Consider the following 15,289-nt stretch of genomic DNA (forward strand, 5'->3'; position numbering starts at 1 on the left):
TTTCATATCTTTCCCAATTTATGTTTAACAGAGCAAGATTTTTCCCACAGCATTCCTATGTATGTTATGGTTATCCTGGAGAAAGTCTTATTTCATGTAGTTTTGCTAGCTCCCTTAGTAAATACATTTATTTTGATTGGTTACAGAACACGCACTAGTCATCTTGCCTAAGTTACCTAGTTAACCTAATTAACCTAAGCCTTTAAATTGCACTTTAGGTGGAAGACATAAAGTATCTTGCAAAATAACTAGTAAAATATTATATACTGTCATCGAGCAATGAATTTACAGTAGTTATTAAAAGTCTTTTCTCTGTTAAACAGGAAATAATTGAAAGATAATACAAAGTTCACCTGAGGGATAATCAGTCTTCAACTGTGTGTACGCAAATAAACATTTGTGTTGAAGCATGGCATCAAAATCCAGCATGAAATCAATTAATTGTAATACATGTCGATCTCTTCTTTCTTCTGTCATTTAGATTATTGTTTTTGAGGAATTCAGAGCTACGGAAACAATCCATTTTGCTGAAAATCCAGAGTTTGGCAAGACAATCGACGTTTCTACACAGCTGTTTTGCACCCTCATGTAAAAAAACACACACGTATGGTTTCTCAAATGACCTGATCTCAGACTTACACCCTTTGAATTGAAATCACCACAGAGATATCGCCATACGTTACTCAGTGTAATAATCACAGTACATTCAGAAAATTGTTCTGTATCGAAAAAGGTCTTCTTATATAAAAATAAATCTGGTGAGGGATAAATATATACAGCCCTCTGTATAAAAACCACTAGAAAAAATTGCTTAAGTATAAAACTCATCAAGAAATGGTCTTTAAGGGCTTGTTTTTTATTTAAAGGGCCTGTGAATTGCTTCGAAATGTGCATTTTTTATTAAATGTTTGACGTAATCTATTAAAAATATAGAGATGTTGAGACATAGAGTAGCTCCTCCCCTTTTTTTAAAAACAGCCAATAGTGTTTTGTTTTTAATCACCGCTCTGCCAGTGGGAGTGGTTGAGCTCAAGCACATCCAATGAAAAGCAAATGAGAAGCGTCTTGAAGGGGGCGGGGCATGTCTGATACTAGAGAGCAGATTTGATGAGAAACTGAAGTATGAGGGGATTCATTTAGGTGGAATTTGACAAGCTTTGGATGCTTATATCTTCTTAATGCGAATTTAGTCACTGATTTGTGCCACACTAGCTTAAAACTAACATAGTGATACTAACATCTAAAAAATGTTACTTTAATTTCACTGGACCTTTAAATTCTGCTGCCACGTAATGTATGAATGTAATAAATGGGTATTTGATAAGTTTTCTACTTTCCACTAGTCTGAAAAAAGTGGCATTATAGAAAAAAATGCATTTATTTCCTCAAAATTCTACACACAATACCCCATAATGACAATGTGAAAAAAGAATTTTTGAAATTGTTGTAAATTTATTAAAAAAAAAAAAACCCTGAAAAATCACATGTACATCAGTATTCACAGCCTTTGCTCAATACTTTGTTGATGCACCTTTGGCAGCAATTACAGCCTCAGGTCTTTCTGAATATGATGCCACAAGCTTGGCTAGCTTTCATTATAATGTTGGATGTGTGCATTTTTAAAGTGACACCTCTGTTAATGTAATCAAACGAAATATCTAAATAAATGAGATTCATTCGTTGCTCTTTAATCGGAATGTGTAAGTTATACAGTGATGAAACGGCCAAGATTTAATAACTTGATTCTCTTTCATTAAAATTGCTAATGTTAATGAGCTAAACTGTTTGCTAATGTATTTGCTGCTAATGCATACAATTTTTTTCTTTTGTAAATAATAATAATAAAACATATTACTGATAATTTAACTGTTTATGTACAATGAAACAGCTCCAAATAAACATATTTAGTAATTTGGGGATTTTTTAAGGGGGGAGGGGCCCATATCATGGTGGGCATATCCCTTATTTTCACATCGCAATGTTGACAGGTATAACAATGTGTATAATTAACTCAAACTCTTTCCTTACAGAGCTGACAAAGTAAAACTCTGTAATGTGAGAGTTTTACTCACATTTCACATTTACACTGCACATTTTGGGGCGGGATCTGTTCCAGTGTTTGTTTATTTGTATGAAAATAAACAATTCTGTTCAAATGTTTTATGTTGTATTGTTGTATAATTGTGTATATATGTTTAACGTTATTCTGGTATACTGAGTGATGGCAGCTGTCGAAGTTCAAAGGTTATTTTGTTCACTATTAGCAAAGACTATACGTTAGGTGTAGGACTTTGCTATTAGATCAAAGGTCATTTACTTTGTGACCTATATTCACAGTGATCACTTTACATGATTATAATATATATATATTTGACCTGCGTAATTACAGTAAAAAAAATAAAAACACTCCTGTATGAATGAAAACAAGCGAGTATTATCAAAGATGTGCTTGTTATTATTGACACGAGTTTCCTGGTAGTACGTTACTAGAGAAACGCAGTCACGTCTCAGGCTCTCATTGGATGGCTGCGCTGCCAATCATGTTACGGCGCAAACTGCTATTCTCAAAATTAATCCACAGAACGCTGACAGCGCGTACACGGTCAACTGCTCAAGTAGCGGAGCGATGGTTCCGTATATTGCGTAACTCACTCTTACCTAGTCCATTCAGAGCTTTCAGTTTGCGTTACTGGCCCGTCAACAGGAGAGAGTTCATCGGCCTCAGCGCTGACTGCAGCAGGGGAGGAAAAGTTGGCACAGGTACAGTGTTTTTCTGACCTTAAACCAGGCCACAACATGATCACACATGACAGCGCGTAGAAACATGACCTCCGTCTCGCGATTTGTCAAGTAACTACTGAAAAAGTCCATTTGGACGCTAGCATCATAATAAGTATGTGGCTGTTTAGTTAATTTTTCATCTTTTTTTGTCGTCTGACAGGTCTCTAGCAGGACAGGTGGGCGTCAGGTCGCAGAGCACCGTCGCAATGGATATATCCATGTATTTGGGCTGCTCTCTGGGGGCTGCTATTGGAGGTGTGATCTTTGCATCCTATAAACTGGGCTTACTTTACCAGCTCTTTCATAAGGTATGGAAGATTGTAACAGATATGGGTTATGAAATGTAAACTTCACAACATTTTGCAACAACTTTTTGTTAACAAGTTGTCAGAGACTGCCTTCTAAAACTAGTTATCTATCTATCTATCTATCTATCTATCTATCTATCTATCTATCTATCTATCTATCTATCTATCTATCTATCTATCTATCTATCTATCTATCTATCTATCTATCTATGCTTAATTAGTTTAGCTATTCTGAACTTGAAGCTGATCCATTAAGAAAGATCACTCATTGATTCGTTCATAAACCTGATTATTTAAATTTGATCTCATTATCAACAGTCTTCATTGCTTGTTGTAATCACAAGAAAATTAACCAGCATGTTTTTGAAAATGTATGTTATCTATAGCATTAATTGCAAAAATCAACCCTAAGTAGGGCTGCACAATATATTGTTTCAGCGTCAATATTGCAATGTGTGTGTCTGCAGTTGTCACATCGCAGGATATGCAATGTTGAGTTGGGATTATAGTTGATCAGCAAAACAGAGTACAAGAGATCTGTGGAGTGTATTGTGGAGTGTATTCATAACAGAGTGAAACTTTATGATTTGCATGTGTTTACATTTCAAAGTACATTTGGAACTTTAATAAAGATCAATTTTACTGAATTAATATGGTGAAGACTGTACAGCGTTATTTTACATTTCAATGTTCAATTTCTGTACCTGAATACTGTTTGACTTTGCGGATGAACATAAAGCACTGTTTCTATTGTAATAATTTTTGCTTACAACTTTTTTTTATCCATGATTTACATCCATGATTTTTTTCCAAATAGAGCTATTCAAAACATCTAGTGAAATTGTATTCATATCGCAATTGATATCGCAGAAAAATAAAATGTCACAATGTCAGATTTTTCCAATATCATTCCGTTCTAGCCCTAAGACAATATAAAATGAATTTACACCCTTTTTAAGCGTTTTCTAAATGTATGCATGCATGCATTTATTTTGTGAATACATGCATTATTGATTTTATTACGAACAATTAATTTGTTGCGTACGGTTTGTTTCCTTTGAATGCTTAGTCAAACTGGATCTTCCAGTAAAACGACTTTTCTCTGCTGACATACTTTCAACCTTTACAATAATTTGATAAATTAGATAGAATTTTTGTCAAAATACAAAAGAGAAAAATCTAGTGTTTTTTCCGTTTCATCACAACTTAAACATTCATCGCTCCCAGACAGAGAGACAGAGCCCTCGACATGGAGGAGAGAGCGTGGCAGAGGTTTTACGTTCTCATGGTGTCAAATTCGTCTTCACTTTGGTGGGAGGACACATCTCGCCCATCCTGGTGGCCTGTGAGAAGCTAGGCATCCGGATCGTCGACACGCGCCACGAGGCCACAGCCGTGTTTGCTGCTGATGCCGTAGCGAGACTTTCTGGTAAGATTAAACCCAAGCAGCAGAAAACACGTCTCACTTTTTGCAGTTTTTCCTAACATTTTGTATTTAATTATTTAATTAATAATTAAATACTGCAGTTTAGTAGCATTTTATCTACTAATTTGTGCTTGGAAGCTTGGAGGCTGATAATGTGCACAACTTTTGATGTACCAAAAATATTTTCTAAAAGTTTGTCAAATTGCTTACCATACTACTATTATTAAATATTTATTACCAAATATTTATTTAAAATGTAAGTTTTATATTACAATTTTATAAAGAATGTTATGAGATTGTTATGTAGTGTTTTAAATGTAAAAGTGTGAAATATAGTGTGTACAGTGCTACAGAACACATTGCTTAGACCAGGGGTTTAAGGGGTTCAAACTTTTTCTTATGAAGGGCCAAAAACCAAACTTGATTAAGGGTGGTGAGCCGAAGGTAATTATACCCAACTATATTACATTAAAGTTGCCATTGGTGATTTCCTAATTTATTTAATATTTAAAATTAACTAGAAAACATTGCTTTATATTAACTAATGCAGTACACACTTAAAAAAATTACAATGAATACACAGTAAAAAATACTGTACAATCCCATTTATAAAAGAATGGAGTTACACTAGTCCATTCTACATTCAACAAGTAGAGTTGCACCTGTTTTTTGCCTTGATTTGCTCGCCAATGTCTTCTGCATTGTTCTTTATCCGTTAAATGACAGTGTTTATATATATATTGTAAATCAGATTTATTTACACCATTTTATTGAAACATTTAATTTTAGTTTCATTTTTTTTGTAACTCAGGAATAAATCAAACAAAGAAAGTTATGTTAACTTAGAAATGACGATCTCTGTTAAAGGTATTCGCCTCAACTTCATCATTCTCATGTGGGATGGTGGGCCAAATGCTATGGCCAACTTTGGCCCGTTGACCCTAGTTTGGACATCTCTGGTTTAGACCATAAGCAAAAAATACAAATATTTCATTTATTTTAAATTGAAAGCTGCAGCCCATTGTTGTTTATTAGGCAAAAACAACTGGCTAGCATATGTCCTCAAAAGTCTGAATAAAATCTGAAAAAAAATCTGAATAATTCATGCATTCATTTTCTTTTCGGCTTAATCCCTGTATTAATCCGGGGTCGCCACAGCGGAATGAACCGCTAACTTATCCAGCATGTTTTTTAAGCAGCGGATTCCCTTCCAGCCGCAACCCATCTCTGGGAAACATCCACACACACTCAATCACACACACACACTACGGACAATTTAGCCTACCCAATTCACCTGTACCGCATGTCTTTGGACTGTGGGGGAAACTGGAGCACCCGGAGGAAACCCACGCGAACACAGGGAAAACATGCAAACTCCACACAGAAACGCCAACTGACCCAGCCGAGGCTCGAACCAGCGACCGTCATGCTGTGAGGCGATAGCACTACCTACTGCGCCACTGCGTCGCCTCATCTGGATAATATATATCAAAATAATAGTAATAGTATTAACATCACAACGACAACTTCAAAACCTTTTGCAATACTAAGATTATCTCACACAGGTGAGTGCGCTTGACAAACCACTTGTAGAAAACACACTCTTTCCTTTCTCTGACACTTTAACTGACAGTTGCACCAGTTTTGCACATTTGCACCACACCCTTTTTACAATCACTCCATATTTCAATCTCCATAAAAACCCTTGTGTGTTAATGAAGTGAGCATCACACAGGTGAGTGGGGTTGACAAACCACCTGTAGAAACACTCTGCTCTCAATAAAAAGAGAGAGAAGAGTCTCTCCCCTAACTCTAGCACTTAATTCTTTGTGCACAAACAGTTTCTTTGTGTAATTAGCAGTTTTTGTGTGTATTGCCTCTTCTTGTTGAATTGCTGAATGCCTCCTCATTGTACTGTAAGTCGCTTTGGACAAAACCGTCTTCTAAATGACTAGATCTAAATGCAAATATAGCGGTTTTTCCAGCCTCTTTTGTAAAAAGTACATTTGAAAATGTGTAAATAACAAAAAGAATTGTATTTTAATATAATATAAACTGCTTTTGGTGCTTGACCCTTTTTATTGGGCACTTTTTGTTTCAAGAATAAAGTTCAAGTTTAGGAATACGCTACCTGTGAAATGCTTTTTCTTTATTCAACAACATTAACATGAAAGAGGCCTCATATATAAATCAAATCTTAGGTCAAGATATTTATTTTAAGATCCTAGTATTCAGCTTAAAGTGACATTTAAAGGCTTAACTAGGTAAGTTAGGGTAATTAGGCACATCATTGTATAATATTGGCTTGTTCTGTAAACAATCGAGGGGCTTATAATATTGATCTTAAAATGGTTAAAAGGACCTTAAGATGGCTCTAATACATAAAATAAGTAAGCTGACCAAAGTTCTTGTGGGGAGAAGAATTTAATGAAGGTGGTGCAGTAAAATGATCAGTTTCTTTGTGTAATTCGCACTTTTTGTGTGTATTGCCTCTTCTTGTTGAATTGCTGAATGCCTCCTCATTGTACTGTAAGTCGCTTTGGACAAAACCGTCTTCTAAATGACTAGATCTAAATGCAAATATAACGTTTTTTCCAGCCTCTTTTGTAAAAAGTACATTTGAAAATGTGTAGATAACAAAAAAGAATTGAATTTAATATAATATAAACTGCTTTTTGGTGCTTGACCCTTTTTATTGGGCACTTTTTGTTTCAAGAATAAAGTTCAAGTTTAGGAATACGCTACCTGTGAAATGCTTTTTCTTTATTCAACAACATTAACATGAAAGAGGCCTCATATATAAATCAAATCTTAGGTAGATTGCAGTTTTTTAATAATTGTATTTTAGGGGTTTTTAACCTTTAATGGATAGTTTAACAGTGTAGAGAACTGACAGGATATCATGGGAGCAGCGAGAGGGGAAGGATCAGCAAAGAACCTCGAGTTGGGAGCCAAACTTGGGTCGCCATGAGCAACTTGGTGCTATATGTCGACACACATAACCACTAGGCTATTGGCCCCAACAGATTGCACATTTTGTTCCATTGCTGGATGTTGAAAAAATAATTAGAATTCACAAAAACTGATTTTCTGATCCCCTCCCCCTGTCAGAAATGTGTTAATCTTCTGTTCTGCTTATGTAGGTACAGTTGGAGTGGCTGCGGTGACAGCAGGCCCTGGTTTGACCAACACAGTGACCGCAGTAAAGAACGCTCAGATGGCTGAATCACCTCTGCTTCTGATTGGTGGAGCTGCTGCGACTCTCCTGCAGGTGAGGAAGTTTCTTACAGATTATGAGTCATAAACATACGCATGTCAACTGCGCATTTGCTCTCTGCTCTGGTCGGCATATGCCTCAAAAACGGCCTTATCTTTTTTCATTATGTCTTGTGCAAACACTAGATTGCATCTTATTTTACGAGTAGGATTCTTAAGGATCTAACCTTGAGCATGGGGTTTTAAAGTGAAAGTTCACCCAAAATTGAAAATTACATCAGAATTTAATCACACTTTTTTTTTTTTTTTTCCAAACCTGTATGGCTTGGGTGGTAAACCTGTTTAGTTACTTTTGACATCCATATTATGGGACCGCCCATTTAAAAAAACTAATAAAAGAACTTTGGTTTGTTGATCCATCTGTCTAGGAGTGTATGTTAATATAACATACAGTTGAAATCTGAATTATTAGCCTCCTGTATATTTTTTTTCCTCAATTTTTGTTTAACGCAAAGAAAAAAAAATTCTGCACATTTCTAAACATAATAGTTTTAATAACTCCTTTCTAATAACTGATTTCTTTTATCTTTGCCAAGAAGACAGTACATAATATTTGACTAGATATTTATTTTAAGATCCTAGTATTCAGCTTAAAGTGACATTTAAAGGCTTAACTAGGTTAACTAGGTAAGTTAGGGTAATTAGGCATATCAGTGTATAATATTGGCTTGTTCTGTAAACAATCGAGGGGCTTATAATATTGATCTTAAAATGGTTAAATAGACCTTAAGATGACTCTAATACATAAAATAAGTAAGCTGATCAAAATTCTCTGCAGTAAAATGATCCAGAAGGGATGTTATCTTGTCATCCTTCAAGTCATCTTAACCCAAAGGACTGTCTGTGAGACAGTACTTTAAATTAGTTACAACAAAGAATATAACCCCACTTGGAGATTACCCAACTGGTTTTGGTTGGGCCACAACTCTTGAGTTGCTGTGGGCCATTTGGTTCACACCTTTTCAGATGCACATACTTGCTTACATATGAAACAAGCCACACAATCTATTAGTATCAATGACTGTTACTTTTTGTTTTCTTTTGAAAACAAGTGTTTTTATTAGTTTTACATTTTTCAATAATTACCAAACTACACAACAATAATAAAAAATACAAGGAATAAGCATGATAATACAAAGAAAATAATGGTAATAATAATTAAAATAAGGAAAATAGATAATAAAAATAAATAAAATTAAGTTACTATAAAAAAAATTAGGGCATATAAACGGTTTCAAGTAAAAATACAAAGAGACAATCAATAGGGGTAGTGAGCATATTAAGTACATCACTGCTGCTCAGAATCCGCATTGTATTGGTCAAGGTGATCAAGAAATGCAAAAAAAAAAAAAAAAACTTAGAGTTTTGTGTTTTTTTGCAGGGTAGAGGTGCACTCCAGGATATCGACCAGATGTCTCTCTTCAAGCCTCTCTGTAAGTTCTGTGCATCAGTGAGGACTGTGAGAGAAATAGTTCCCACTGTTAGAAAAGCCCTGTCCATCGCACAGTCTGGAACACCAGGTACAGTGGCACTCATAAGCATTATACATTACACACTTGATGCCTTTTTTTTTTTTTTTACAAGTGTTTTTATTAGTTTTTCATTTCTCAATAATTATTAAACAACACAACAATAAAAAAATAAACTTAATAATACAAAGAAAAGAATATTAATAATCAAACAAAATAAATAAATAAAGATTATTACTGAAAAGAACAATTAGGGCATATAAACGGTTTCAATGAAAATACAGAGGCAGTCAATAGGGGCAGTGAACATATTTAGCACTACACTGCTGCTCTGAATCAGCATTATGTTGGTCAAGGTGATCAAAGAATGTTTGCCATGTATTGTAAAACCTACCAATAACTCTGTACCAGACTCTTTCCATGTGCAATATTAAGTGAGATAAGTTACCATGTCTTAAATTGAGGAATAGAATCTGATTTCCACAGTTTTATAATGACAGTCTTCGCAATAATCATTCCATAAATTATGGACACATAGAGCAATTAAAAAAATACCCAAATAGACTAATTTCTGGGTTAGGTGTAAAGGCACAACCACACATATCAGAAAACCATTTAAATATGTCACACCAGAAGTCCTGAAGTTGTCCATAAGAGGTGGGTCAGAGAGCCAAACTCTATGGCTTTTGCTGAAATTTGTCATTTTGACATTGAAAATTACCATTTATGTAATTTGTGAAAGTCGACGAAGTTATTTTTCCTTTAGTTATTTTACACTTTTTATAATGAATGTAGGTGGCACGGTGGCTCAGTGGTTAGCACTGTTGCCTCACAGTCATTGTATTTATCATTTAATACAACTTTTTTCAATCATTGGATATCTTAACAAAAAACCTATTGTAATATTTACAATTTCAGAACAAAAAAATCCACTGCTTATTACAGAAGACTTTAAAGGGGGATTTAATTGTATTAATTTGTGCTATTTATTATCTGGTAAATAGAAAATTAATTTAATGACACAAGGGCGGCAGGTTTCTCAGTGGTTAGCACTGTTGTCTCACAGCAAGAAGGTTGATAGTTCAAGTCAGTTGGGTCAGTTGACGTTTCTGTGCTGAGTTTGCATGTTCTCCCTGTGTTGGCGTGGGTTTCCTCCAGGTGCTCCTGTTTCCCCCACAATCCAAAGACATGCGCTATAGGTGAATTGAATAAACTAAAATGGCTGTAGTGTGTTTGTGTGCATGACTGTGTATGGGTGTTTCCCAGTACTGGGTGGTGGCTCGAAGGCCATCGGCTGTGTAAAACATATGCTGGATAAGTTGGCGGTTCATTCCGCTGTGGAGACCCCTGATGAATAAAGGGACTAAGCCGATGGAAAATAAATAAATAAATGACTGAATAATGAATGTATCTCTGTAAGGGATAGTTCACTCAAAACGGAATATTTTTTCATCATTTACCCATCGTTGCCACAAACCTGTTTGAGTTTCGGTTTCTCTGTTGAGTACAAAAGAAGATACTTGAAAAAATGTTGGTAACCATTGACTTCCATAATTTCATTGTTTTTACTAACGTGGAAGTCAATGGTCTCTAACATTCTTCAAAACATCTTCTTTTGTGTTCAACAGAAAAAAAGGAAACTTATGAAGGTTTGAACCACTGGAACGGAAACTGGCATTTCATATCAGTTATATAATCCCTTGTAATGTTTATGAAGTGTAGCTCTGATCGTTTTTGTTCAGATAATTTCATAAAAATTTTTTAGATTAATATGAATTTTGATTTCTTAAACATTGGATTAAAGCCTGTGGTGATAAATGTGAGGTTTATTATTTAATACAACTTTTTTTTCATTCATTGGATATCTTAACGAAAAACCTATTGTAAATATTGTAAATCAGTGGTTAGCACTGTTGCCTCACAGCAAGAAGGTCTCTGGTTAGAGTCCCAGCTGGGTCAGTTGGCATTTCTGTGTGGAGTTTGCACGTTCTCCTCTCCCAAACACTTGCGCTATAGGTGAATTGGATGAACTAAATTAGCTGTAGTTTATAAGTGTGTGTGTGAATGTAAGAGTGTATGGGTGTTTCCCAGTATTGGGTTGTGGCTGAAAGGGCATCCGCTGTGTGAAACATATGCTGGGATAGTTGGCGGTAGGAAAACGAATGAATGAAAGAATGTAATAAAACATATGCATCCTTTATATTTGAATGATCTGTTATTTGTATTTAATTAGCATTTACATTCATCATTTCTCTCCTAATTATGTTTATTTTTTCCCTTATCGCTTCACAGGCCCAGTGTTTATAGAGTTTCCCATAGACACACTGTACCCGTATCATGTGGTGGAAAAAGAGTTTGCCCCTAAAAACACTCCCAAAGGCCTGATGGGGAAAGTCATTGCATGGTATAAATATTTCTCACTCTTCGCATCCTCTTATTTCAGCACCACCTCTTAATTGTGAAATCATGGCATTATTTAGCTTGACCGATAACAGTTTTGTTGCTTTTTGTCATCCCATAGGTATCTCAAAAATCATTTATCAAACTTATTTGCTGGAGCCTGGGAGAGCCGTGATCTGTCACCACTTCCTGTTCACATCCCTCACGCCACAGACGATCAGGTGAAGAAACCGGCACTCAAAAAAATGATGTTTGCTGTTTCTTCGAACTACTCCTTTTAAAATAAGCTGAAACAACACAATTCTTTTTTTTTTATAATAATTTTTAGGGGGTTTTCACCTTTATTATGATAGGACAGTAGAGATTTTAGACAGGAAAACATTGGGAGCAGGGAGAGGGGAAGGATCGGCAAAGGACCTCGAGCCGGGAATCGAACTCTGGCTGCCGTGAGCACGTCGGTGCTAGATGTCAGCACACAATACCACTAGGCTATTGGTGCCGATAAACAACACAATTCTTGAGTTTCTGGGACAACTTAATTGTTTTATGTTCAAACCACTTAAGTTTGTAAAAACTAATAATTTGATTTATTTCTTTCATGTTGTCCCAACTCAAGTCGTTTTTTTTTTTTAACGGCAAGAGGTCAATACGGCAAATATTTTTATGTTTTAACTTAATTTAATAAGTAAATCACAGTGGCTCAGTGGTTAGCACTGTCACCTCACAGCAAGAAAGTTGCTGGTTCAAGTCCCAGCTGGGCCAGTTGGCATTTCTTTGTGGAGTTTGCATGTTCTCCCCGTGTTGGCGTGGGTTTTCTCCGGGTGCTTCGCTTTGCCCCACAGTCCAAAGACATATGATATAGGTGATTTGGGTGAACTAAATTGGCCATAGTGTGTGAGTGTGTGTGGATGTAGGGTGTCCGCAGGGTCTTAATAAGTATTATGAGAAAATTAAGCTCCTTAAAAGGTATTAAAAAGTCTTAATCACATTTTTATGAAGTCTTAAATTTTGTTCAAGTGTTGTCCAAAGTGTTTGACTCCAAAAAAAGCATAAATACATTTATTTTCCTTCGAATATTAACAACGGCGTGCTCGATCCATGCGGCTGGGGTTGCGTCTGTCCAAGCTCCTCCGTCCGGGTGATGTCATGTAATTTGCGACAAATGCGGAAAGGTGATGTGACGCTCTCCACATGTAGCGAAACCATAGAGCGAAACAGACAGCAAAATGGGAACATATAAGTTTGCGTATTCCTGGTGGGAGAAAGAGAAGTCTAAACAGAAGCTGAAGCCTGTCGCTGAAAACAACCACGTAATCTATTCTATCAAGCTTTGTTTTTTCCAAGCTTATCTGAGTTCTGTTGCATGGTTGTGCTCCATTGATTCATTTAGCTACAACTGTTTATTAAGTTAAAGGTTTGATACTGATTAGAACTTGAATTGGCGATGAGGTCCTAAAATATTCTAAGACATATGCCGGAATAGTTGGCGGTTCATTCCGCTGTGGTGATCCCTGATAAATAAGGGACACAAAAGTTTAACTTTTATATTTTTAGTCAATTTGATTGACGTAAGTTGAGATGACTAGAAAATTTAATTTAATTCAACATTAAAATTTAAGGCAGCAACATTTTGTTTACAGTGTGTGTCTTCCTTGCTGTGGCGTATTTATTTCTGCAGGCTTATATCTGCTGTAAAAGTTCTACTGTAGATGCAGCTGATTATTCGTTCGTTCATTCATTTTCCATCATCTTAGTCCCTTATTTATCAGAGGTTGCCACAGCAGAATGAACCGCCAACTATTCCAGCATATGTTTTACGCAGTGGATGCCCTTCCAGCTGCAACCCAGTACTGGGAAACACCCATACACTCTCCCATTCAAACACGTACACTACGGCCAATTTAGTTCATCCAATTCACCTATAGCGCATGTCTTTGGACTGTGGGGGAAAACGGAGCACCCAGAGAAAACCCACGCCAACACGGGGAGAACATGCAAACTCCACACAGAAATGCCAACTGGCCCAGCAGGCACTCAAACCCACGACCTTCTTGCTGCGAGGCGACAGTGCTAACCACTGTGCCGCCTTTGCAGCTGATTAATATTTGATAATTATTCAAGATTTGCTTTATCATCAGCGGAGCGTATAACATAAACTCAAAGCTGAAGGAGAAATGTTGAAATAGGTGACTTTTGCCCTAAATGCTGAAGATAAGATGGCTTGATGTTTTATTCTTCACAGGTCCAAAGGTGTGTGGAACTGGTGAGCAGAGCCAAGAAGCCTGTCATATTGTTAGGCAGTCAGGCAACTTTACCCCCAACACCAGCTGATGATATCAGGTAAATTCAGTGTATTGTAATCCCAGAGATGTTCATTGAACAGTCTTTGCAGGGTCACACAGAAATTGATCCTGTTCACATTTTCGGGTTTTTCAGCAAAGTTTGTCAAAGTCGGGTAAACTTAGAGCGCAGTGAATGGGAGAATACAACAAATTATTTTTTACAATCCTAATTGCTGAAATAATAAAAGAAAAACTCCACAATGGTTTCATCAAGACTTTCATAAAAAAGAAAAAAAAACTGTGTGAGACTGATGACAGCAGCTAGAGGAGAGAATAACGTCAAATTTACAGTCGTGTTCACCTCTCACAAGAGGTAATTTGATGCAAAGATGATATAAACATACATAAACACATAATAATGTTCATACGTTTTTATTAATTTATTAATAAAAATAATATTATTTTATTAAATTAAAGATACTTAAGTTCAATGATTTGGTTAAATTTATGTTTAAAGCTAGGAATAAACTACTTCCAAAATGCATACAAACGTTTTTCGAAGAACGACAAGGGGGATCTAATCTGAGAGAAGAACTCAATTTTAGGAGGTTGAAAACAAGAACAACTTTAAAAAGTTTGTGTATGTCTGTCTGTGGTGTAAAACTATGGAACAGTCTAGATCTGACTCTTAAACAATGTCAGGATAATAATCAATTTAAAAAGTTGTATAAAGATATATTATTAAAGGAATATAATGATGAAGGTGATTGAAAAGGTATAAAAAGAGAAAGGTATGATGAAATTTTAATTAATGGCTATTTGCAGTACTAGTTTTTTTTTGTTTTTTGTTTTTTCTCTGGGTTTATGTTACAAGGTATAAGGGTACAAAATGGAACCAAACATATAGTTTGTCGGATATGCCAAAAGGATAAAATGTGTTCATGTGAAAGGAGGAGATAAGTAAAGGAAGAAATAAGTTTAAGTAATAGACGAATGATGTATGTGGTAATGGGGTGGGAAAATAATAAGCTTGTGCTTCATCCCACTCCATTTTCGACCATGTTGAAATGTATTCCTTTGTTAATGATATTTTATGTATGATACTTTGTTCGAAAATAAATAAATCAAATTAAATCAAATCAAATTAAAAGTCAAAATATTAAAAACATTTTAGGATTTAAGATGCTGGTGACCATTGTCTTTTGTGAAAAGGTCCATAAAAATTCTTTCATCATTTACTCACCCTTCACTGTCTTCACTGACAAAAGATAAAATTTAGCAAAATGCTTGGTAGCTAGCACCCATCGACCTCCATAGTAGTTTGTTTCCTACCATGAAAGTCGATGG

General features: G+C 35.7%; 2 protein-coding genes across 4 annotated transcripts in view; both read left to right on the plus strand.

Annotated features, from left to right (window-relative positions):
- The window catches only part of glb1l2 (galactosidase beta 1 like 2), a 30,119-nt gene extending 27,959 nt beyond the window's left edge, over positions 1 to 2,160 (plus strand). For both annotated transcript variants that reach the window (XM_056478658.1, XM_056478657.1), the window contains exon 19: positions 482 to 2,160. In XM_056478658.1, the coding sequence (XP_056334633.1) occupies positions 482 to 592 (111 nt within the window). In that variant the 3' untranslated portion in view covers positions 593 to 2,160. The remainder of the gene's footprint in view (positions 1 to 481) is intronic.
- A 464-nt stretch (positions 2,161 to 2,624) lies between these two features.
- The window catches only part of ilvbl (ilvB (bacterial acetolactate synthase)-like), a 28,387-nt gene continuing 15,722 nt past the window's right edge, over positions 2,625 to 15,289 (plus strand). The window contains exons 1-8 of one of the 2 annotated variants that reach the window (XM_056478359.1): positions 2,625 to 2,760; positions 2,942 to 3,089; positions 4,317 to 4,518; positions 7,659 to 7,786; positions 9,173 to 9,311; positions 11,553 to 11,664; positions 11,782 to 11,881; positions 13,903 to 14,000. In XM_056478359.1, the coding sequence (XP_056334334.1) occupies positions 2,988 to 3,089; positions 4,317 to 4,518; positions 7,659 to 7,786; positions 9,173 to 9,311; positions 11,553 to 11,664; positions 11,782 to 11,881; positions 13,903 to 14,000 (881 nt within the window). In that variant the 5' untranslated portion in view covers positions 2,625 to 2,760; positions 2,942 to 2,987. Of the gene's footprint in view, positions 2,851 to 2,941; positions 3,090 to 4,316; positions 4,519 to 7,658; positions 7,787 to 9,172; positions 9,312 to 11,552; positions 11,665 to 11,781; positions 11,882 to 13,902; positions 14,001 to 15,289 lie in introns of both variants that reach the window. The other variant, XM_056478358.1, reaches the window with a different exon arrangement.

The sequence above is a fragment of the Danio aesculapii genome, chromosome 18, assembly GCF_903798145.1.
Source record: "Danio aesculapii chromosome 18, fDanAes4.1, whole genome shotgun sequence".
Classification (NCBI taxonomy): Eukaryota; Metazoa; Chordata; class Actinopteri; order Cypriniformes; family Danionidae; genus Danio; species Danio aesculapii.